The 26,941-nt window shown below is 40.6% G+C and overlaps 1 protein-coding gene across 10 annotated transcripts in view; it reads right to left on the bottom strand.

Annotated features, from left to right (window-relative positions):
- The window catches only part of ankfn1l.L (ankyrin repeat and fibronectin type III domain containing 1 like L homeolog), a 261,510-nt gene that overhangs the window by 45,606 nt on the left and 188,963 nt on the right, over positions 1-26,941 (bottom strand). For 8 of the 10 annotated variants that reach the window (XM_041577562.1, XM_041577563.1, XM_041577559.1 and 5 more), the window contains one exon: positions 19,363-19,491. The exons of the other annotated variants lie outside the window; for them this stretch is intronic. In XM_041577562.1, coding sequence (XP_041433496.1) covers positions 19,363-19,491 — 129 coding nt within the window. The remainder of the gene's footprint in view (positions 1-19,362; positions 19,492-26,941) is intronic. 10 annotated transcript variants of the gene reach the window in all.

Below are 26,941 nucleotides of genomic sequence, written 5' to 3'. Positions count from 1 at the left end.
TTCTCACTTCTCCAGAAGGGTTTCTTGCTGTTACATTAATTAAGAGTGTTGTTTTTTTTTGTTTGGACCCAGTATTAACATATACCAGAATTTTTTTATCCATTTGCTAGCTTCTCCAGTTTGGACCAGGAGTGTTTCCAGGATCTCTATTTAGACCAGAAGTGTTGCTAACTTTTCCATTTGGACCAGGAGTGTTGCTAACTTCTCAATTTAGACCAAATGTGTTCCTAGCTTCTTCATTTGGACCACTAGTGTTACAAGTTTCTCCATTTAGAAATGTTGGTAATTTTCCATTTGGACCAGGAGAGTTGCTAGTTTCTCCATTTGGACCAGGAGAGTTGCTTCTCTCTCTTCCTGTCTTCATCTGGACCAGCTGTGTTGCTAACATTTCCATTTGATGCAAACACGTTAATTTGAACCAGAAATGTTAACATTTACATTTGGACCAGGAGTGTTGTTTCTCTATTTGGGCCATACGTGTTCCTATTTTCTTCATCTGGACCAGGAGTGTTGCTATCTCCTCCATTTAGACAAGACTGATGCAAACAAGTTAGTTTGAACCAGAAATGTTAACATCTACATTGTGACCAGGAGTGTTGGTAGTTTCTGTTTTTGGACCAGGACTGCTTCTTGCATCTCCATTTGAACCAGGAGTGTTGCTAGTATTTTAGTTTTGACCTGATGTTTTGCTAGCATCTATAGCTGGACCAGAAGTGTTGCTAGCAACCACATATGCACCTGGGATGTAAAAATATCCAAGCCACTTATACCCTTAATGGGACTGCAAATACATTCGGGAAAAGGACCTTGGAGTCCTTGTAGATGATAAACTTGGCTGTAGCAAGCAATGCCAGTCATCAGCATCAAGGGCAAATAAGGTCTTGAGCTGTAATAAAAGGGGCATAGAGTCACGTTTTTGCCTTCCTTCAAAAAAAGGTTGAACTTGATGGACGTGTGTCTTTTTTCAACCTAACTTACTATGTTACTATGTTACTATGTTACTATATGGGGGACCAAACCTGTTTCTATTTTCTCCATTCAGACCAGAAGCCCTGCAACTAGCAATACTTCCATCTTTCCATTTTTCACTGTAGCAGCACATGCTTTTTATTCAGATTGTAAGCTCTACGTTGCAGGGACGTCTATCCTCTTGTTTCTTTAACACTAAGCTCTACTTTGTATTTATTATTATAATGACACAGTTTGTTCTACTACATGATTTTGCTGCTTTACAGTGTTGTTTAGATAAGTAGCTCTATGTAAATAACAATACATAACATAAATAACACACAAATATAATTAACCTTGAAGCCTACATAAAGGTCATCTCTGTATGGAGGGATCCACGTTTCCAAGTTTGGATGTTTGCTGCGAATGAGCTGAACTATCAGGGATGCTGAGTCACATCAGGACAGCACTTAACCTGGGAGCTACCATGAGTTAAAAAGAAACAGAAATGAGTTTTTGGGTTCATTTGGGCTGGAAATCATTTTTCCTGCTTGACATATTTTCGTTCATGACCTCCCTGTGTTTTTCGGGGATGATTTGACCATTATGAAGGGGGCATTACCTGCAGGAATGAGTATGTGCCAGATCCTCTGCAATGCAGTAGGTGTTATTTTTATTGCTGCAGTGTAATGTCTAACAGGCAGGAATATGTGGCCCTGTAAGGCCTTTGTTTTACAGGCAAGTGATGCATTAATACACAATCCAAAGGTTTTTAATAAACGTGCCGCAGGAATACGACCCCCAAGGAGGATATTTATTACACGGCTGCGTCACCCGGCGTCTGATTCTTTATACCTTCGTTTGTCTCTCGCATACTTCCATCCCAGCACTCAAACCTTTCCCTGTGATTTATAATGCTAAAGGCTGCGCACTATTAACCCTTTCAAGCTAAAGGACTGTATGCCCCTCAGGAATATGCAACCAGGGCCCCATAACATCTCATGCCTATCTACATTTCTCTGGGGGGTGCTGGGAATTGTAGTCCAGCAAGAGACGTGGGCAGTGAGATTTGGAGACATTCCATTTGTCCTACAGACAGACAGACGTAGGACTGGGCTCCCAACAGACCCTGCCCCCCCCACATGCTATTTATCAGAACTATATAAAGCAGCTAATAATGCAGTTTTACATTGAGTGGGCTAATTGTGGAAGCCGTGTCCTGTCTGCAGAACAGGTGCTAAATAATCTGCCTAATTGCAGTATATTTTAGTGTTGGGTTAATGCCGATTGCCTTTCTATTGCCGTCCTCCACCGCCACCCTCCTGTTAATTCACCCCCCAGTGAAACATTGGCTGTTCTCCTTTAGTTTTGCCCTACTAGAACTCTCTCTTTCACCCCCCTTCCTTTCCCGTCATGGCCAGTAGTTCACGCTAAATATGGCTACTTTCATACTCCAGAGTGAAACTCGAATCTCGGCACCAGGCTGACTGGAATGGGCACAAGGCCGGGGTTACAAGGGCCACGCATTCCCAGCCCATCCACTCCTCTAACGTTAAAACCTTCTGCACTGTGGCCCCTTTCAGCACTTCAATCATTCCGCTACATTTTCCATCACAAAAAGCCATATCCATACCCCCCAGCTATAGATAGTGCTCTATTCTCTGCAGAAAGTGCATTATGCGCCGTCCCCAGTGAAGGGTCAGCCAGACGGATGGAGTCACGCGGAGCCCAAGGTTGCACAGGGGCATAGAATGAGCGAGAGGCACATAAAGAATTTGGGAACACTGCCCTCACTTCATGAACATTAATCATCATTACAATTGGCATCGCAAGGTTACAATAGAACTTACAATACTGTGTGCGCTCTATCAGACATACTATATATACACACAGAGAGACATTCAGGAATATTAATTAGAGGTTAAAAAAGAACAGTATAGGGGGTTAATAAACGGTGAACAATTTCCTAGTATGATAACTCATAGCAACAGGTCACATAGACTGGTCAGCTGTTTACTATGGACAACAGAACCCTTTTATTGTGTCATTGCTTTACATTAAAACAGAACTATATGATTCACTGTTCCCAACTTACCCCCAAGAAGCATTGGCCCTGCTCCCCCAGCACCAGAGCTTGACTGGGTACAAATTTTCAAGTAGGGATGCACCGAATCCACTATTTTGGATTTGGCCGAATTGTTTGAGAAAGATCTGGCCGAATACCAAACTGAATCCGACTTTGCATATGCAAATTAGGGGTTGGAAGGGGAAAACATTTTTTACTTCCTTGTTTTGTGATAAAATGTGACGTGATTTCCCTCCCTGCCCCTAATTTGTACATGCAGATTCAGATCCGGTATGGCCGGGCAGAAGGATTAGGCCGAATCCTGCTGAAAAAGGCAGAATCCTGAACCGAATCCTAATTTGCATAAACAGATTAGGGGTGGGAAGGGGGAAACAGTTTTTACTTTGCTGTTTTGTGACAAAAAGTCATGCAATTTCCCTCCCTGTCACTAACTTGCTTTTGTAAATTAGGATTCAGATTCAGTACGGCTGGGCAGAAGAATTTGGGCGAATCCGAATCCTGCTGAAAAAGGCCAAATCCTGTCCGAATCCCAAACCGATTCGTGATTTGCATGTGCAAATTAGGGGTTGGAAGGGGAAAACATTTTTTACTTCCTTGTTTTGTGACAAAATGTCACGTGATTTCCCTCCCGGCCCCTAATTTGCATTTGCAAATTAGGATTCAGATTCGGTACCCCGGGCAGAAGGATTAGGCCGAATCTGAATCCTACTGAAAAAGGCAGAATCCTGACCGAATCCCAAACCATTTTCTGATTTGCATGTGCAAATTACGGGTGGGAAGGGGGAAACATTTTTTACTTCCTTGTTTTGTGACAAAATTTCACGTGATTTCCCGCCAGGGATTACACAATTGAAGTGCGGTGATATGGCTTGCACTACTCATTGCCCCCCTTAGATCACTAACCCACCCTAAAAGATACGCCCTATGTATCCTCTACTCACATGGAGGAATTAAAGGGGTTGTTCACCTTTTAGATAATTTCGATTTAGTATGACGTAGAGACAATTTGCAATTCGTTTCATGTTCTATTATTTGTGGTTTTTGAGTTATTTAGCTTTTTATTTAGCAGCTCTCTAGTTTGCGGCAATCCGGTTCCTAGGATCCAAATTACCCTAGCAACCATGCATTGAAATGAATAAGAGACTGGAATATGAATAGGAGAGGGACTGAATAGAAAGATGATTAATAAAAAGTAGCAATAACAATAAATGTGTAGCCTTACGGAGCATTTGTGTTTTAGATGGGGTCAGTGACCCCCGTTTGAAAGCTGGAAAGAGTCAGAAGAATAAGGCAAAAAAATTAAAAACTATAGAAATTAAATAATAAAAAGGTGCTTAAACTGGTGATTACTTTAAGGGGAACCACTCCTTTGCTATATACTCACAGAGCTACAGCCAAATGGCTGACACAGCAGTAGTTTCATAAATGGGTAACATTCTGACAAGCTCAGGGGGGCACAAGAAAACGTCTCACCTTTAAAGAGTAGGGGCCGGAACCCACAAAGACCAAACTGGGCCACTGAACTTTAATCATATTAAAATGAAATCGTAAGGTAAGCAGCTTCCCCGTGAGCATGTCGTTCTCATAAGAAACAACACACAGTGTATATTCTGTGTATAAATGTCAGTGACTGGGAAAACAGGGCCTTGAGAGCAGATGGCATTTAGCTGGAGTTTCCCATTCACATGTGCAGCGCAGGTCTGATACCATAATTGAGCTATTGTTCCATAGGGCTGACCTGGGACCTGTTTGGCCTGGGATTTGACAGCGCCTGGGGGGGGCAGACTTTTAAAATCATTTTTTTAATGTCAAGAAAATTATTTGTGTGGTATTTTTCACCTGCAATTACTTTTTTATTCCCATAGGAAACCCCTTTAATATGGAGCTATGTAATTCTTCTTGCCTCCCATTGGCTGCCATGTAGAACACAGCACTGTGCCTCTGTATATTAATAGTCCATACGGCTGTGCTCATCCAAACACTCATCTTTGCTTTAACCACATCACTTCCATTGAAGTTAATCACGTGAACTGAAAGGCCTCTGTTTTCCCCTGGAGACCATTTGTGTACAATATCTATCTATCTATCTATCTATCTATCTATCTATCTATCTATCTATCATCTATCTATCATCTCCAGCTCTCTCTTTACCTCTCTCACTTTCTTTATAACTACCTATCTGTCTGTCTCTTTACAGATATCTGTCTATTTTTCTGTCTCTCTACATCAGTGATCCCCAACCAGTAGCTCGCGAGCAACATGTTGCTCTCCGACCCCTTGGATGTTGCTCTCAGTGTCCTAAAAGCAGGTGATTATTTTTGAATTACTGACTTGGAGGCAAGTTTTAATTGCATAAAGACTATGTATAGTGCCAAGTAGAGCCTCCTGTAGGTTTCAAGTCCACATAGGGGCTACCAAATAGCCAATCACAGCCTTTATTTGACATCCCATGGGACTTTTACATGCTTGTGTTGCTCTCCAACTCTTTTTACATTTGCATGTGGCTCACAGGTAAAAAAAGGTTGCTCTACATCTACTGATCTGTGCATCTGTCTATGTATGTATGTATGTGTAACTATAGATGGAGTATACCTTGTGGCTGTTGGGGGACCTGGGTGATATAGGTTCGGAAGGTTAGGGGGATCTTATAAGCAGTTTCCTGAAAGGCATCTTATTCAGGCTATGTAGCATCTATATTAACAACAGTTTATAACAAGCCACATATTCCACAGTTCTGTACAATAAAGGGCTATATACATCACGCTTAATAATTGCAATAACTGACTGATACAAAAGTTAAACAGAGCTTACAATCTAAAAGGAGAAGTGGGTATGAGATGAAAATTCTATCTATCTATCTATCTATCTATTCTATCTATCTATCATCTATCACAATAAGGTGTCCTCTCTTTTCTCTTCTCCTCTTATACTACAGTCAATAGATTTTGGTACAGATTTCTTAAAGGGGACCCCAAAAGATTATTCCAAATCCTATTTTATCACATTAGTCAAGCAAAATGAACTTTAATTACACTATATAAATTATTTGAATCCTGTTTCCTTCAGTCTGGGAATTCATAATTATAGCAAGCAGGCAGGAGCCATTTTGTGGACACTGTTATTAAGACAAGCCTTGTATCATCTCAGAATCTTGTTTGTGCACCAGAATGGGGGACCTGATGTCCATCCCCATGCCCTGGATACACAATTAAATGGTGAAGAGAACGGGGGAATGTGTGGGGAGCAGTGACATCTAGGAAGTGCTGAATGGAAAGAAAAAGTAATTGCTTACCCGCCTCTATGCCTAAGGCATAGAGGAGGGGCAGGCAATATTTGATTGACAGCTAAGATTTTAGAGTTTACAACAGCTATGAATGCTGTAATAAAAAAAAGAATTTGGATTTCATGTTCAATTTGAAAAGGACATTTATTATACATCTTTTTATGTCTGGGTGAAAGGTCCCCTTTTTAAAAAATGTGCAAATCCCTGGCAAAGCATTTAATAATGTTTCTTTAAGGGTGCGGAGAGATCCCTCATCCCCTAAAGAACACCACTGATAAGTCACGCTACAATTGGTTCCTCTATTATTATCTCCACATGAAATGAGGGCTCATTACGCCTACACTTCCCTTGCTATGTTTGCTTCACTGTTAGACTTAAATCAATATCCAAGAAGAAAAAAAAAGAAAAGAACTAAATGTGTGTTATAAAATTAATGTTATTATTTCCTTATTGCTATAAATACATATTATTATGAGAAGACTAAATGGTCCACAGGTATTAGTACACAGGGGTAATAAGAGAGAGTGTTTTTAGCCATTTCTATGGTGACTCAGGCCTGCTGGAGCCAGTAGATTAACATGGCAGCAGTCACGGCTGTTGGGGACAGGCATGGAGGAGTCCAAATGGGAGAGAGAGAGAAGGGGCTCAGCTTGTCACAGACAAAATCCCACTACCTCCCCTTGACTCCCTCCGGTGAAACATATCTGACCCCACATGAAATTGTAAATGACTCTAATTTGTCTTGTGCCCCGGCTGTCTGCAAGGGCTGCTGAGATATTTAAAGCCAGGGAAGCTGATCACAAAAATATTTTGTTTTTCTGACAGCGTAGTGTAATCCTGCCCATAACCCTTTACTAGCTAGTGCCGTCTCCTTTTCCACAACCCGTTCACTTTATGATAATTATAAATTCTCTCCAGTTCAGATTCATTCTTAAAATGAAATTAAACTGTTTCCAAAAATTTCCCCAAAATGTAATACTCGATGTGATGCTGATAAGTCATATAGGACTTAGCGGCCTGCATCAGTTGCCACATCACATTTGTGTAGTGTTCCACAAAAGAGATCTTTCCACTGGGGGGTGGGTGGTGACATCATGGGGCAGAACTGCATCATCATGGGGGTGGGGCTATGATGTGGCGATTGGTCGATTGCCTCGTCAGTCTCAGAGTTATTGCTTCTCAATTCAAGTGCAAGCGCAACTGCATTGCATCAGGCACAACACCCCCTGGCGATGATGCTGGAATTGTGGGGAAAACAAAGCATTGTTGGTAAAAAAAAAAAAAATATGGCAATTGCAAGTGCAGTAAGTAACTAGGGTATTACAAATACACCAGCTAGTAAACTGGTGACCTCAGCCAACGAGCAGATCTTACAGTGCCTGCCCAGCTGCAGCCTTATATTACCTAAAGCAGCAATGTACAAGCTGTGGGTTTATGGATGTTGTGAGTATGGAAGAATGGTTATTTTACAAGGGATAAGAAGCAAAATAGGCAGCCCAGAACATTCCACTCAGAGCTGTCATTTGTGCATGTAAACAACCTTGAGCCCCACAGAAAGTAGCTGTAGGTAGGTAGGAAAGGTCCTGCCAGGAGGGCCAAAAGCAAGAGTAGCATTTTATATTTATGTTACCATATAGCATTTATTTATAGATCGATAATAGATAGTATAAATAGAGAGAGAGAGAGAGAGAGAGAGAGAGAGAGAGAGAGAGAGAGAGAGAGAGAGAGAGAGAGATAGATAGATAGATAGATAGATAGATAGATAGATAGATAGATAAAAAAAATGATTAGATAGATGATTAGATAGATAGAGAAATATATAGATAGATAAATAGATAGATGATTAGATAGATAGATAGATCAGATGATTATATAGAGAAATATATAGATAGCTGCTTAGATAGATGATTCGATAGATGATTAAATAGATAGATAGATGATAGATAGATAGATAGATAGATAGATAGATAGATAGATGATAGATAGATAGATAGATAGATAGATAGATAGATGATAGATAGATAGATAGATAGATGATAGATAGATAGATAGATAGATAGATAGATAATAGATAGATAGATAGATAGATAGATGATAGATAGATAGATAGATGATAGATAGATAGATGATAGATAGATAGATAGATATATAATAGATAGATAGATAGATGATAGATAGATAGATAGATAGATAGATAGATAGATAGATAGATAGATGATAGATAGATAGATAGATGATAGATAGATAGATGATAGATAGATAGATAGATAGATGATAGATAGATAGATAGATAGATAGATAATAGATAGATAGATAGATAGATAGATAGATGATAGATAGATAGATGATAGATAGATAGATAGATGATAGATAGATAGATAGATAGATAGATAGATAGATAATAGATAGATAGATAGATAGATAGATAGATAGAAAGCTGCTATAGATGATTAGATAGATAGAGATAGATAAATAGATAGATGAATAGATAGATAGATAGATAGATACAAAAAATGATTATAGAGATGATTAGATAGATAGAGAAATATATAGATAGCTGCTTAGATAGATGATTAGATAGATGATTAAATCGATAGATAGATAGATAGATAGATGATAGATAGATAGATAGAAAAATAGAAGGATGGATAACAGATATATAGATAGAGAGATAATAGATAGATAGATTATAGATAGATAAATAGATAATAAATAGATAGATTTGTCCTTGGTGCACCACCAAGCACTACTGTAAGCACCTGCTGATTTTATAATTTAGTCACATGGATTCTCTTCCCATTCCGTTCAATTCAATTAACACATTCCTCATAGCTCCCCCATTTTGGCCAGTGGTTCAGATTTTGAGATTATTTTCCATTATCACATATATATATGTACTTTGCAACTCATACATTATTCTCTGTCCCCGTGGTCACTGCAGATCATCTCTCTTCCTATCCCTTTCCACTAAGGACTCTGCAACCGCAGGCTGGGCTAAAGGCTGTCATTGCCATTCCTTTGGGCAGCGCTCTCTATTAGATAAAGTGATTGGCAGGACAGTCTCACAGGCAATCTTACACTTATATACTGATTCCAGGTATGTTGCCTTTGTTATTTCAAAGCCCCAGAAACCATACAAACCTTAAAGCCTTCATAGGATATTCCCCTGACTCCCATGTGGGACCAGAAGCAGAAAGGGATCAAAGTAGTTCTGTATTAATGGTACGCTACTTTTCCCTTCCCCTGTATCTGATAAACAATATATTTATAGGCAGAATTGTGTCTATGTAAATAAAATATTTTTGAGGGCCACATCAAATCCAATATGCATAGCAGAGGGACAATAACAATACATCTGTAGCCTTACAGAGCATTTATTTTTAGATGGGGTCACTGACCCCCATTTGAAAGCTGGAAAGAGTCAGAAGAAGAATGGAAATAATTCAAAAACTATAAAGAAAAGAAAAACGAAGACCAATTGAAGAGTTGCTAACAATTAGCCATTCTATAACATACTAAAAGTTATCTTAAAGGGATCCTGTCATCGGAAAACATGTTTTTCCCCAAAATGAATCAGTTAATAGTGCTACTCCAGCAGAAGTCTGTACTGAAATACCAATTCTCAAAAGAGCAAACAGATTTTTTTATATTCAATTTTGAAATCTGACATGGGGCTAGACATTTTGTCAATTTCCCAGCTGCAGGTGACTTGTGCCTGCACTTTAGGAGAGAAATGCTTTCTGGCAGGCTGCTGTTTTTCCTTCTCAATGTAACTGAAGGAGTCTCAGTGGGACATGGGATTTTACTATTGATTGTTGTTCTTAGATCTATCAGGCAGCTGTTATCTTGTGTTAGGGAGCTGCTATCTGGTTACCTTCTCATTGTTCTTTTGTTTGGCTGCTGGGGGGGAAAGGGAGGGGGTGATATCACTCCAACTTGCAGTACAGCAGTAAAGAATGACTGAAGTTTATCAGAGCACACGTCACATGACTTGGGGCAGCTGGGAAATTGACAATATGTCTAGCCCCATGTCAAAATTTAATATAAAAAAAATCTGTTTGCTCTTTTGAGAAATGGATTTCAGTGCAGAATTCTGCTGGAGCAGCACTATTAACTGATTCATTTTGAAAAATTTTTTTTTTCCCACAACAGTCTCCCTTTAAAGGTGAACCACCCCTTTAAAGTTTAAAAGGCTGCCAAGTGGCAGAATAGGCCTCCTAAAGCCCACCAGAGAATCTGACACCCCAAGCCTACTCTCAAAGCAATTGCATATAGATAGTGTGAAATGTTCTAAGCTTTTGACGCATAGTGGAAATGAGGATGGGCTGATGACAATTCTCACTAGCCGGGGACAAGCAGAGACTGGAGCCACCAGGGGTTGATGGACGAATTTCTCGGTGAAATCGCAAAGTTTAACGAAAAATTTTGAAATTCTGACATTTTCACAAAAAAATTGTGAAAATCTGAAATTTTCACGAAAAAATTGTGAAAATCGGACATTTTCACGAAAAATCGGGAAAATCAGAAATTGACTCCCACATCCAAGCTGACGCTGGCGTTAAAGTCAATGGGCGTCCGAATAGTGTTGACGTGTGCTGATTTTGACGCGTGCGACTTTTCGGACGCGCAACCAAAAAAAAGGTTTGCAAATGTATTTGCTAGCTGCGAAATGCGGAAATTCGCAGCGAAATTCCTGCCAGCCAGATTTATTCGCCCATCACTAGCCACCAGGAGATCCTCTGTTAGGTAAAAACACTCCCACATGAGATAATGTTAAACTACTACCCCACCCACTGGACTTCAGCTGTCAGTAAGATGTGAGAGTTGTAGTTTAACGTATAAAGGGACATGGTTTGGGCAAATCGATGTAGTATTCCGTTGTGCGTGCATTAAAATAGGACAGAAATAGCAGAAAAAGAGAAAACAAGGGGGCGAGGCTGAGTGGGTGAAACAGACTGAAATGGCATCGTAGGGTTTTTGAGGGATTGTGGATAATAATAAAAATGCATGGAGTATCATCATGTGTAAAGAGAGAGCAGCAGGGGTGCAGATCACTGATCAGACAAATGGTAATGGGCCTGCTGCAGTCTCAAGGGCTCACAGAATCATCTTATGTATATAAAGACTAATCACATCTTGGGGAGAAAACTGTTTGACCCCAGAGTGCAGGAAGCCCCATAGAAAATACGCTACAAATCAGCGATGTGGCAGTTGGAGACATCATTTACGCTGATCTCTCTGCCTGGTGAGTGCGGCCAATCCCAAAGTGGCGCCTAGTTCTGAAATCGTTTCTGACAATGGGAATGTGTCTGTGTAAAGGAACAGAAGCCCCAGGGAAAGGGAGGTGGGTTTTAAAGATCTATTTTTACTCCAACAACTTTTTAAAGGGTCATTTTTATCCTGTTTTTTTTGAGCACAACCCCTTGTTTCTGACCTTCCTCTTTCTTTAAAAAGTGCTTCAGTCCATTTCAAAGTCCCATGCGCTGCCTCAGGCCCCCTTCTGTCAATGCCGTAGACATGCCTTTTATGCAATACAGTATGGCTAACAGCCAGTCACAGATAACTGACAGCTAGAGCCAGTCCATAAAGCACAGTTAGCATTAACCCCTTCCTTGCTAGTGGCAAGGGGAAATCATCATGCTAGCAACTGTCTATGTCTGTATAGTAATAGTCCATACCTCCCAACTGCCCCGTTTGTCATGGGACAATGCCAGGGTCGGACCGGAAAAAACCCAGTGGGCCCGACCCTCATAGGGCCCCTGCTGGGCTTGACCCCCTATCCCGATATTCCTTTTTTTTAAAAAATTTGGCCAAACGCTGCATCACAGTAGGAGGGAGGGAGCCCTGGATAACAGTCCCAGTGGACCCAGGCCCCCCAGTCCGACTCTGGACAGTGCTGATTTTGACAGCTCGACCCACAGTCCCCGGTTTGTTACTGAAATGTCCCGACTTTCTCTTTGATCTCCTGCAAAGCCAGAAAAAGATACAAAGTTTCTAAAACCTAATTGGCTTTTGGCAAAGAGCCCAGAATAGATACTTAGAAACTTTTGTAACAATTTAAGATAAGCAGGTCTGAAACTGACTTTCAGCTTAAAGGGCACTTCACCTTCATTAGCAAAACTGTAATAACACATTAAAACCACAGAAATGTGTTCAAACTTTAATAACCTGCCAAATTTTGTAAAATGAACATCGTAATTAGGGGGCGTGGCCACAAAAATGGGCGCGGCCAAAAACATTTCACCACGCTCCACACGCCAAATCTTTTTGTCCCTCTTTCTATTTCCAAAATGTTGGGAGGAATGAAATGGTCATTGAAATAATTGTTATGTGCTTATAGAGAAAACATTTATAATCATTTCTTTTTCCCCATCAGAAACAGCCTACTGGCTTCAGACTTTAAAAATGTCATTCTAACTCCAATTTATCCGGCCAGTAGATTCGGCCAGTAGAAAGGCATGAAGAGTCCTAAAACCTGTTACTCAATGGCTCATCTCAGGCTTAGGAAAGTCAAGATATAATGGGTCTCCAGCGCCCTCTGCTGTTTAGAATCAAAGGTAAATGGCATCATCACCTTATCATGATAATAATGAAAGGTTTCAGCCTTGCTGAACTGGAGGCTGGCACATTCTGACAAGTGCAACAATGCGTCTGTTCCTTTGATCAATCACTAAACTCTGCAACACATAACCCATTAGGTAGAAGAAGTAGTAACACAGATGCACCCAGCACTTACCTGGCAATGTTGGCGGGTGCTGGTGCAGCAAAGTGATGTTATCAGCTCTGTGCCCCTTATTTTAGAAAGTGACATAGAAGCACAGAGCTGGTGACAGATGGGGGTCTTACTGCTTTGATGCTTTAAATTTAAAAGAATGTAGCAAGGCGACTGGTGCTGCCTGGATGTATATAAACTACGTAGACTGGAGGGCCTTCTTAATAAATCCTAAGGCCTAACAGGATGGAAAACACCCAACCTATGGCACATGCAGGTGTTGACAGAGATGGGACCCGTCTATTACCAACAACATCTGCGTAGGGCAGTCGGATTCCCACCTGAAATGCCACTGCAGACATATAAGTCATGAACAATGCCAAGAACTGCATATCTCCCAACATTTTGGAAATGAAAAGAGGGACAAAAAAGTTGGCTTGCGTAGTGCGGTGATTTTTTTGACCACGCCCATTTTTGTGACCACACCCAGTATTTACCATGTTCGTTTTACAAAATTTGGCAGGTTATGAAAGTATGAAAATATCTTTGTGTGTTTTTTCAGTTATTATAGTTTTGCAAATGAAGGTAAGTTGCCCTTAAGGGCAAGGGCACAGGGGCCCGAACTGCCTTCCCCCTGCTATAATGAGAAAACGCCAGCACAATGGCACTCAGGGCGCTTTGATTTCGGAAGTCGCCCGAAGTTGCCTCACAAGGAAACTTTGGGTGACTTCGGAAATTGAAGCGCCGCAAGTGCATTGGCGTAGGCGATTTATCATTTTAGCAGGCAGAAGACAGGGTAAGGCAGTTCGGGGAGATTGTCGCCCCGCAGAAGAGGCGATTAGTCGCCAGACGACTAAGTCTTCCCGAATCTGCCCCTGCCTTTAAACTGTAAGTCTAACTTTTCCCAAGGGACCTGTTATCTTATATTGTTACAATTACTTATTTGCTTATCTAGAAACTGTTGAGCTGTCAAAAGAGGGACTGTCTCTCTAAAAACAGGACAGTTGGGAGGTATGGAACTGGTACATTAGTCAGTTTTTTGTATGGCAAATTACAAATATCAGTATTGTTTGCTTGGTGCTTGGACATTGTTCCACAATAATGGAAACTGTCATGGGAAAAAGTTTATGTTTTCCAAAACGCATCAGTTAATAGTGCTGCTCCAGCAGAATTCTGCACTGAAATCCATTTCTCAAAAGAGATTTTTATATATTTAATTTTGAAATCTGACATATTGTCAGTTTCCCATTTGCCCCCAGTCATGTGATTTGGCCTCTGATAAACTTCAGTCACTCTTTACTGCTGTACTGCAAGTTGGAATAATACCACCCCCCCCAGCAGCCTAACAACAGAACAATGGGAAGGTAACCAGATATCAGCTCCCTAACACAAGATAACAGCTCCCTGGTAGATATAAGAACAACACTCAATAGTAAAATCCAGATCCCACTGCGACACATTCAGTTACATTGAGTAGAAGAAACAACAGCCTGCCAGAAAGCAGTTCCTTCCTAAAGTGCTGGCTCTTTCTGAAAGCACATTGCCAGGCAAAATGATGGCGCCTACACACCAATATTAAAACTAAAAAAATACACTTGCTGGTTCAGGAATTACATTTTATATTGTAGAGTGAATTCTTTGCAGTTTAAAGACCGTAATTTAGTAATAAAAACAGAATCCCCTTTACATTCACAGGTATGGCAAAAAGTCAGGGACAATCCATGATTGGGCTAATCCCAACCACCTGAATCAGTGGACAGATACAATGACACCCGGCCTGCAAGCCTGACACATACACACAGAGATATTATTTTGGGTGCTGTACCTCAGTTGGCTTCCTCTGCAGCCCGTACAACCCATGCAGTGCATCTTCCTTTGGCTTTCTCATTTCAGGTTTGTGTCATGCGAATAAAGAACTTGAAATGAGGAGGCTACACAGCCCTGCACACAAGACAACCTGTGATGGCATGTATGAGTAAAATCCAGAAGAGCCACTTTGTATTCCAAATATTTTGTGTGGTTTTAAATGCCTTAAAGCAGCCAGCAGGGACGCAGGGAAGCTTGGTTGTAGCAGATGAAAGCAAAGAGTGCATACATTAACAAGTTGGGGTGGGGTAGTAATAAAGTTGTAGTAGGGGAGATAACAGGTAAAGTCTACCTATAATAGCTGCCTGGAATGAGAACATGGCAAATTGTCAGGGAAGTACAACCACAGCTCTAGGATAATATGGACCTTTATACAGTATTTGCATAAGGCCTACGTCCCATAACTGTAAAATATATTTACTTATCTATCACAGGTAATTTTTCTGCCAACATGCTTACACTCACCCCCACCAACTTCCCAATAGATGGGAGAACATGGAAGCCTGCTATTGGATTTAGCTATTCAGGCACATATACTAGCTACTTGTGTCAAGTGGACAGGCAAAAGAACAAATTACTTTGGTACATAAGCACTAGTTAATTAACTACAGCAAATTCTCACAAGCACTAGCCACTTGGTTAAAGTCAATAGGCACAGCTACTAGCTACATGGGTTCAGTGAATAGGCACTGGCTACTTGGCTACAATAAATAGGCACAGGTACTAGCTACTTGGGTACAATTGATAGGCACAGACACTGGCTACTTGGGCTCAATGAACAGGCACAGGTGCTAGCTATTTGGGTTCAATCAACAGGCGCTAGCTACTTGAGTTCAGTGAACAGGCACTAGCTACTTGGGTTCAATGAATAGGCACAGGCGCTATCTACTTAGCTTCAATGAAGAGGCGCTAGCTACTTGGGTTCAATGAACAGGCACAGGCGCTAGCTACTTGGGTTCAAGGAATAGGCACAGGCGCTAGCTACTTGGGTTCAATGAACTGGTGCTAGCTACTTGGGCTCAATGAACAGGCACAGGCGCTCGCTATTTGGGTTCATTGAACAGGCACAGGTGCTAGCTACTTAGGTTCAATGAACAGGCACTAGCTACTTGGGTTCAATGAACAGGCACAGGCGCAAGCTACTTGGGTTCAGTGAACAGGCACAGGCGATAGCTACTTGGTTTCAATGATCAGTCACAGGCGCTAGCTACTTAGGTTCAATGAACAGGCGCTAGCTACTTGGGTTCAATGAACAGGCACAGGCACTAGCTACTTGGGTTCAATGAACTGGTGCTAGCTACTTGGGTTCAATGAACAGGCACAGGTGCTAGCTACTTGGGTTCAAAGAACAGGCACAGGCGCTAGCTACTTGGGTTCAATGAACAGGCACAGGCGCTAGCTACTTGGTTTCAATGAACAGTCACAGGCGCTAGCTACTTGTGTTCAATGAACAGGCACCAGCTACTTGGGTTCAATGAACAGGCACAGGCGCTAGCTTCTTGGGTTCTATGAACAGGCACAGGCGCTAGCTACTTGTTTCAAGAACAGTCACAGGCGCTAGCTACTTGTGTTCAATGAACAGGCACAGGCGCTAGCTACTTGGTTTCAATGAACAGTCACAGGCGCTAGCTACTTGTGTTCAATGAACAGGCACAGGCGCTAGCTACTTGGGTTCAATGAACAGGCACATGCGCTAGCTACTTGTGTTCAATGAACAGGCACTAGCTACTTGTGTTCAATGAACAGGCACAGGCGCTAGCTACTTGTGTTCAATGAACAGGCACAGGCGCTAGCTACTTGTGTTCAATGAACAGACACAGGAGCTAGCTACTTGGGTTCAATGAACAGGCACAGGCGCTAGCTACTTGGGTTCTTAGTGCTTAGTACAGGCACTAATTACTGGGGTTCAATGGATATGAACAGACTCTAGTTACTTGGGTACAATGGATTAGCCCACATACTAGCTCTCTGGGTTCAATGTATAGGAATGGGCAATAGATACTTGAGTACAGTTGATAGGCAATGCCACTAGCTACTTGGATTCAATGTATAGGCACTAGCTATTTCAATTCTTACAATGTATTGATGGGCACCGGCCCCAGCAACTTAGTATCAGCAGACAGACACAGGGACTTACTATTTGCTAACAGGGTACAGTGGATACAAAGATGGACAGGCTACTTGGAATTAGTAGATATGCACCGCATCATGGGCAAAAAGTATGGCTGTTTGTGTTAGCTTTTGTGCCTGGCGATTTGCATTTATGAATTTCACAAAATGCTTCCAATGAAACAACTTCATGATATACATATACCTATAAATATCACTATGAAGACTGATGGAGCACAGGTCAAAGGGGAACTCTCTGAAGGGGTGCCGTGCCACCTCCCTTTCACTTGAATGGGAAATGAATGACAGCTCTGCACTGACTGAGTATTAGGGGGGCCTGTGAGCTAATTGGGTAGTATAAGCGCCATCGTAGGTGTTCAGTTGTGTCTGCACCAACACCCCAGTGTCACAGGCAAGCAAAGAGCTGCATCTGTGGGCTTAAGAAGCCGGGCAGAGCTTTGATGTTCTCCCAACTGTATATTCAGCCCGGCTGCACGAGGAATGGATATTCCAGAGGGAGAACTTTGAAAATTATGAAACTCCAGCAAAGTGTAATCAGAGATGCCAACCTCAAGGGGGAAGAAGAAAAGAACGACAATGAATATAAATGGGGAAAGATTGACACATGGGGGAAAGTGAAAGGGGAATGTGCAGAAAATGGTATAAGGCTGGAGAGAGAGGAGTTAATGATAGAACTGTAAGGAAAGGGAAGAACATGACATTGTAATTAATTCAAAACAAAATGCAGTTCAGTGTGTGCACAGAGCATAGGTTTTTGCATAAATACATATGGGTGGAAACCACCATATTGCTTCTTTAGGACCCAGCTCCATGCAGTCCAACACCAACAACTCTATTATTACTATTAATCCCGTTTCATTGATGTCTATGGAGAAAACCCTCTATCCAAGCAATCAATATGGCAGATCGCAATATGCAACTATGCCGAGCAAATGATACATACCACATTTACACAGTTATGATTCTTTATAACCAAAAAAAGGGTCACTTATCCTCAATGAAACCTGTTCTATACATTACTGGAGCCCTTCAAAGGAATAATTAGAAGAGGAGATAATACAAGGCAGCTCAACAAGGCAAAAAGAACAACTGGCAAATGAACATTTGTATTGAAAATAATCCTTAGAAAAGGTATATGCAACATATATGGACATATCATACATAGCATCCCGTGTATGTAACACCAGACCCTTTATACTTCTATTTTACTGCCTATAAAACAACACGTTACTTTGTAGTGCCAGCCGCAGGATGGATTATATTTATTCTAATGGGTGTGATCTGTGTCCCACAATCTGGCCCCTTAGGGAGAATTCCCTGGCAGTTAGAGTATGACAATGATGCTGGTTGGATGCCGGCGTAAAATTTAATCACAATGGCTCTATTGTCTTTCACATCGCCTTATTTAAATACGGGAGCAGGGAACTAAGGCTCAGCATGAGGATTACTTTCGTCAGAAACCATTCCTCGCCCTATGTAGAAGTATCCACTTCTTCTAAAGGGAAAATGGGGATTCCATAATCTGAATAATAAATAATCACATTTATCACATGTAATAAAATAGTTATTTCAATGCCAAACATTTTTTTAGTTCAAGCCCCACTTGAAGGTTCGGTTTTATATAGCATAGATATAGGAATATGTCAGCGTATTAGTCATTCGTTTATAAACTCAAGAATATCTGGGACAGCAACTACATAAATCTAATCCACTTACAACTGACCTTCAAGTTGGGCTTTCAGGTGTTTTATAGTGTTCTGTGGCCAAGTCCTTTTTGAATGATTGGGCTTTCAAGTGTACCTAAAAAAGCAAATAGCCATTCACCTGAATTCTCACCCTAACTGGCCTTCAGGCTGAGCTCCTGCCACTGCTCCAACGCAACCCCCCCAGGAGTGTGTGTGTTTTGGGAAACTAGGTGGTAATTCTGTGGGTCATAGTACAACAAACTGAAGGACTTCTGGAAACTCCACCTTCTATACTGATGTAGTCACAGGAAACTGAGAACATTTATAAGGAGAACTGCTGCCTCTGGACTTATATCTAGACTGGCTCCCCACCATGACTCCTACAGTGCCCAATAATCTCTGTAACAACATGGGCTACTCCACAGATTTAAGCTCAGCAGTGTTATTTTTACATTATGGGTATAAGCAGGTATATCAGCAATCTATTTGTTCCCAGAGTCGGTCCCTTAATGGGTGAAGCTTGGTAGAATTTCTAAAGAAGACATGGTCATATTTCCCATCGGGAGGGAAAGGGGTTGGCTACAGAATCTACAATGTAAGTAAAATTTGAAAATGTATTCCCAGTGTTCCAGCTCTTCCATAGCACTCTCACCATTCAATGCTCAGTGATCTCTGTCGGAATAGGGGCTGCTCCTGAGGTGCCAACTCAGCATCATTTCTCTTCTCCGACTTCTCCTTCAGTGACAGCCGGTTGGTTAACTTCGAAAGACTGCCTAAAGACCTGAAGTGAAAAGGATAAATTCTGGGGTTAAAATTGTCCCGGTTCCTCCTTTGTCCCAGAACCAAGCATAGAATATTTCTGGAGGTACACCTGCCTTTACCTACAATAATACAGGGAAAATTCGGGAAGACCGCCGGTAGACCTAAATAAGTGAAATTCAGAAGAATGGTACGGTACTGCATTGTATCGGAGAGATATTTTTAGTGTGAATGCACAGACTGTACTGCAGCAGAAAGATGAATCATGGCAGATAAGCGATGTCTATGAAGGCATATGTAATAGGCATCATACTGACTGCAAAGTACACGGACAATCTCAACTACCACGTGCATTAACATCTTGGAAACCAGGGCATGTACTAGGGATCCTTTAGCAGAAGACTCTGGTTTGAGAGCCTGAAATAACCCCTTTCAGAATCATATTATCTCAGTGAGACTGTGGTTTCCTTGGGGCATAAACACAGTGCTTGTGTGGAGCTGCTCAGAGGGGAATCATCTGGAATGGTTACATAATGAAACCCTGCTAGAGTCAAAGCAATTCAATTACTGTATAGATAAGGCTCCCAAACACTGGGGTGGAAATTTCATCATAAAACAGAGAGGGGAAAGCTACTCCTTCTTCTTACAACCAACATACAATGTCAGCTCTTTTGAACATTGTAATCTTTTTCTCCCTGTGACATTTGGCTCAACATTCTGACTACTCGTGGTTCTTCTTGAATGATCTAAAACTGAAGCATGATAAAAGGACAACAGTACTGCGCTTGCACCAACTACTTAATGGAGGGGATTTAGCTGCCTGGTGATAGACTGACCCATGGGTACCTCCAAGTATTCTGGATAATATTTTGCACAGCAACACGTGCTAATGGAGTAAGAGACACACTCCCTGTATGCAACTCTACATGATAATGGGTTTGGATGGAACAAGACCTTTAAAAGGCACGAGCACAAAACAATTATTTGGTGTTCTCTTCCTCTTTAGTCCCAATGAGAACATAATCATTTCCCCCATCAGATCATGTTGAGACCCTTAAAGGTGGCCATACATGTTACAATTACGATCTAGTCGCAGGAAAGATTGCTTGTTTTCACTACAAACATTAAGAGCTGAATCGTCAGATAAACAGGTAGAAAAAATAGAATTCTACCTTTAACTGATGCTTCAGTTGTATCCCATTGCTGATTTTTGGGTGCCTTCAAAGGGCCTTCCAAGCCAATATTTCTGTTTAAGCCTCTCAACAAGACAACCAATATCCAAGTCTTTTGCCAATAATGGCCGCCTCATCTCATACCATACATGCACCAAATATCTTATAAAACCTGTTTCATATGATAATATCTGTGCGTGTATGGCCACCTTAACACTTTAGATCTCTAGTTCTCTTGACCCTTCTGGCTCTGAAACCAGGCCACCCAAAATACTTTCTTAAGGTGGCCATACATGGGCAGTGCACTGTATCGGGCTGTATCACTCATGGAGTGGACTATATCGGGCTGATCAGATTGCGGGCCCTAGGGATCGAGGACTGCATCAATGAATTGATGTGGTCCTCGATTAGATGGAAATTTCAAGCCTGCCCGATCAACATCTGGCTAATTTTCAGGCAGATATTGATCTTGTAAGCCCATCAGAAGGAGTCATATACTGGCCAATAAGCTGCCAACTTTGTCTTGTGTATGGCCACCTTAACTCTTGTGCTTCAGGCAGAAAGGATAATCATACTGCTTCATATATTTATTCAGACAACATCCAGTCTGGTTCTAACCATTCTAAATTAATAGACTACAATACTTGTGGGAAAATCTTACTTGAATTGCAGCAAACCTTTACTTTCCCAGTATACAGTATCACTCCACCCCAATGCTTGAACTGAAAGACAATATATATGTTTTTTCTACCCAGAATCCTTATGGCAGAGGCCATATCTTAAGCTGAAAATAGATGTGCATATTCTAGCCTCATATGGTACGGCTCAATCTTCTGACCTGCAATTAACCATTCTGATTAAATAAAGTAGTAAAAGAACAAATCAGACAATATTCTGGCCATTAGTTGACAGACAGCAATTGTACGAAAGTTATGTCCGACAAATAGTAGTGACAGTCACACATGGCTATCCTCATATACAGTAAGCAATACATACAGAGATATTATCAGTAGCCCACAGAAATCTTCTAACCTGTCCCATTGTCTAAACGAATGACCGCCATGGCACAAAAAATGTCGGGACAATGCACACACGGTCTGAAACCTAATTTTTGTGCAACTTTATTTTTGTGTCTATGGTCAACTTAACCCTTTGTGATCATGTGCCACTGTATGTATTATTCCAGCATCGTCGGAGATGAGTGTATACACTCAAGAACTGTTTATCACCAGTTCAGTATGAATTCCAGATCCAGTTTCCAAGATCTCAGCCCAAATGATTATCTCGGATTTGTGAAGTCAGCCAGCTGTCAAAATAAGTTATATATATATATAAAAAAAAAGACAATCCGCTACATATTTGACTAGTGTGGGCTGCTATCTGCCTTTCAGCTTTGGCAGAGAGAGAGATTGGGGGGGGGGGGGAGGAAGAAAAAGTCAGAGCATAGGATTCCTAATTACCAACAGAGATTCGCTGGCTGTTAAACTTGGGTTTCAATGTGAGCAAAATAAGTACATTGACTATGCCAAAGAAGTTGCTAATTACAAACTGTAGATAGAGCATCAATGACTGTTATCAAATGTTCATCTTGTAGAAAATTAACCTTAATTTGTCTCCTTAGCCAAAGGACATCTCCTGCACCACTAAAAACAAAGAGATTTTTGGAAGATATTGGTGGCCTAGGCAAGAAGAAAAATATACAATTGGATTGCAATTATAAAAATGCAAAGCTAATTTATTGTAGCCCTGTCAACTTCTCCATGATATAACCCAAGAAACTCATATTTAATTAAGATATAATGAACATCATATGCTTCAAAGCAAATTGAGCATTAAGGTCTGGATGGCATGCAATGAAAATAAATCGTTCCTTCTACATATCTTCTCGAAACATCAAGGAACGACAAGAATTGATTGTTAAAACATCTTCCTGATTAGTGGCTTCAATATATTATTAAGATCAGGATTATCATTAAGGAGCCATTTAGTTTTCTGGGTACAGTAGAAGTTGGGGGGATTAAGCCCACCAAGGCTTTCTGATCCTTATTAGATCAATGATTTATATATAAAGCACCAACCTACGATAGGAGGAAATGCAACTGAGATACAAATACACACGGCACTAAATAAAGAACACCCAGTCTTCAAAGGACATTACTCAAAATGTAATTATGGGGGTGCTGGAATGAAGGGTCTCTGTATTCCAGGTTTCTCAAACCTAGCTTCACAAGCAGTTTCCTCTAAATAGCAGTGTCCTCTAACATGGGGTTTACCAAATCACTAACTGGACCACCCATGCTGCTGTGTGGATATACCAAATACATGAAATGTAGAGGGCGGGAAGGGGTGCTGATGATCTAGAACAGGGGTCCCTAGCCTTTTTTTAGCCACATTAAATTTTAAAAAGCGTTTGGGAGCAACTCAAGCATGAAAAAAGTCCCTGGGGTGCCAACTATGGGCTGTGATTGGCTATTTGGTAGCCCCTCTGTTGACTGGCAGTCTCAATGAGGCTCTATTTGGTAGTACACGTGGTTTCTATGCAACCAAAACTTGCCTCCAAGCCTGAATTCAAAAATAAGCTCCTGCTTTTGGGCCACTGGAAGCAACATCCAAGGGGCTGGAGAGCAACATGCCACTGATTGGGGATCACTGATCTAGAACATTAATGCTCAACCATTTATCCCACTCATTTTCCTTTTTAGGAAGGAGCATAATCAGAACATGTGTAATCTAATTCCAGTTTTGTAAAAAATGCATACAATGATATTCCAATAGAGAAGAACTGGAGATTAGTATTTTCGATTGGTTCTGTTAAGAAGAAACAGCACACACAGTCCTGCATGAAGCCTCACCAGAACTATAAATATGCCTCACAATGAAGCAGCTTCATGGTTTAAAGACTAACTCTAGAACCTACTGTGCCATATTATTGCTTAGCTTGCACTAAACACCAGGGCCAGTAACTGGTAGACCCCCTGTGACCCCCCCCAAATTAATTATCCTCAAGCAAGTAAACCAAAGAAATGTTTACCAAGGTACCATCCTGGACCAACAGCAATGGCAGGGAATAAACCATAATTACAAAATGGGAAATCAAAATAAAAAAGTGAATCGTTTAAGAATTTATAAACGTTGAGTTGAACTCTTCCATTGGATTAAAATTAGGGATCTGCCATCAGCAGCCAGTACATTTGATAATCCTCTTCCTCTACACTTGTCTTCTACTACTTTCCTATCTGTCCCCCCTTTTTTTCTCTCTCTCTTTTTCCCCTAACTACCCTCCACCCCACTTATCAACTATTATGGCTATATGATATCAAAGCGGATACAAGATAATTAAAGAAACCTTAGGTAAAGATTACCCGAAGACTGAGTGAAAAGTTGTATTAAGTTATATCAATGATACATAAGCTGTTGAATATATGTTTTACTTTATCTCAAGTTCTTCGGTATTTGTTTGTGTAAATGTTACTGAAAAAAAATAAAACAAATAATAATAAAAAAAAATTATGGATCTGTCAAAAATGATAGCATATGGAATGTGTGGTGGTGGGTCGCCTGTTCTGGCGGGCTCATTTATTAAAATGGCCCTGCTAGACACTTTTACTGTCTTTTATAGTCAAATAAATGTCAACTCGATTAAGAGCAGCCATGTTGGCAGACAATATTGGTCTATATATGGGCAAACTTACTAAGGAAGGGGTCCCCAACATTACATTCCAATGTAAAAAGAGTTGAGGAGCAACACAATGATGAAAAAGGTTCCTGGGGTACCAATTAAGGGCTGTGATTGGCTATTTGGTAACCCTATGTGGATTGGCAGCCTACAAGAGGCTCTGTTTGGCAGTACACCTGGTTTTTATGTAACCAAAACAAAGAGGATGGAAATAGCTACAACTAGAGACAATATAAGGTTTGCTATAATTATTTTTCTATTATATTATGTGTTGCTATTTCAACCGAATAAGTCATTAAACTCATCCATATCCTCTTTGGAAACGCTTAAGCTAACTCATTCGGTATTTGAGATTAACTCAATTACATCTTTGGCCCTGAGATGTGTTAGGGTAAAAAAAAATAATAATAATAATATTCATTCTTTCCAGTTCAATGACTGTTAATCTATTCATGATTCCCTGTCTTGTAATGAGAGACCGAGGGGCAATAGCATAAGCTTGGAGTCCTCATCTTCATCGTGTCAGATAGGTTTAGAAAGCTGAGCACAACACTGCACTTGTCAACTCAATAAAACAGATGGAGCAGTAAAAGGAAATGTTTCTGCGGGGTGTTTCTTAAGCAATATGTTTCGTTTTTGAAAAAAAAAATGGTTGAGTAGACAAAACAAGCATGGGGGCTATTTTACAAAGAGAGTGTTAACTGCCATCTGTATAGCTACTCCTGATCCTTGTGTTATTTGCAGCTGGCATTCTTGATAGTGGTGGAATTCAGTGAGTGCAGGTTAGTGATGTGCACATTTGGTCTATACCTCAGGTATCAGGACAGGCCCATGTCTTTAGCTTGAGGTATTGACGTACCGCATCAGTCCCTGAGTCATTTAAAGTCTGCAAGGTCTGGTAACCCATAGCAACCACTAAGCGGGTACCTATTATCAGTCAGCTGTGAAAATGAGTTTCAGAAGTTTCTATGGGTTACTAGACCTGGAGCAAACTTTACAACTTTTGTCACATTATCCCCTTGTTCATTAACCGTGGCAGTTAAAATGAACTATAAATATGTCACAATGCCAAAAATATAATATTGAAATCACAATGGAAAAAATATTACTGTGATGCCAAATGTCATCAATATCAACATGACTTCATAGTAGCAAAAATGGCCACCATGGCACAAACATATACAGGTATAGGATCCGTTATCCGGAATATCATTATCCAGAAAGCTCCAAATTACTGGGAAGGCCGTCTCCCGTAGACTCCATTTTATCCAAATAGTTCACATTTTTAAAAATGATTTCCTTTTTCTCTGTAATAATAAAACAGTAGCTTGTACTCGATCCCAACTAAGATATAATTAATCCTTTTTGGAAGCAAAACCAGCCTATTGGGTTTAATTCATGTTTAAATGACTTTTTAGTAAACTTAAGGTATGAAGATCCAAATTATGGAAAGATCCATTATCCGGAAAACCCCAGGTCCTGAACATTCTGGATAACAGATTGCATAATATTGTCATGATGTCATGATGTCATTAGACAGTGTCATAAGTAGGTAAGTAATACTATCTGCTACAGATGGAAATACCCTAAACAACCTCAAAATCAGCCTTAATTTTTTTTAAGGTTTTGGAATGTTCTGCCTTTATATTTTGCCTGAAATCAACTGTTTCAAAAGCCATTGAACTAAAAATGAGATTACATGAAAACTGTCTTCCAATGTCATAATTGTTATTGGAATTTACCCTTAATAAATTGACCCCCAATGTGAAAAAGTTTGTGCCCCTGTTTGTGCCACATCATTCACATAGATACTTTCTTGGATCGGATCTCCATTTAATTGCTTTTGAATATTTCTGCCCGCAAGACCAATTGTTAATTCAGTAAGCACAACCAATTAAAATGGCAATACATTGAGGGGGTAATTGAGATTATGCGAGCTCCTATATTGCACTCATTTGAATGATTAGCACTCGTGCAACCCAAGCTGACCCCTAGAGCCATCACTCACATCTCCATTTCCATAAACTATGAATATAGATTTCGATTTTAGCACAAGGGCACATCAATTCTCCTCTCCTTTGAGAAACTCATTGATAAATAGCATTGCTGAATATTTCATAACTGGGATACCTTTAGAAAGGGGGCACAGCAGATTTGTAGATGGTCCTTACCCCTCCCTCCTCCCGAGCCATGTGGTCTGCTGCTCATATTGTAACTCCACTATCCACTATTCCTATGAAATTGTATGGTGTGCAGGGCAGCACGTTGGGCAACTCTGATATACAAGATTATAGGTATTGTCCTACAACTACTGCTGTTATTTACTATAATGGCAAGACACGACTATCTGGTGGTTTATTCAGCTTTAAACCAACATAGAAATAAATGTAAAATAGCACCTGCCCTACACTATGTGCTCAATGGATCAGGATCCCGTCATTTCATATATCGACCATGGCTGAGTTTTCTTTAATAACAGTTGTTTCCAAGCCTGGGGGGCACTGTGGGGTCCCTTTTCCAAAGAAATACCTGTGTTTTAAAATGTATTAATGCAGAAAAAAGTCCCAGGGTGCCCTAGCTGGTATAGGAAATTTGGTTATTGAGCTGAGCTTCCAACGCTCTTC

Source organism: Xenopus laevis, chromosome 9_10L, assembly GCF_017654675.1.
Source record: "Xenopus laevis strain J_2021 chromosome 9_10L, Xenopus_laevis_v10.1, whole genome shotgun sequence".
In the NCBI taxonomy this organism is placed as follows: domain Eukaryota; kingdom Metazoa; phylum Chordata; class Amphibia; order Anura; family Pipidae; genus Xenopus; species Xenopus laevis.
The sequence above is the reverse complement of the archived record's forward strand: the minus strand, read 5'-3'. Positions and strand labels throughout refer to the sequence as shown.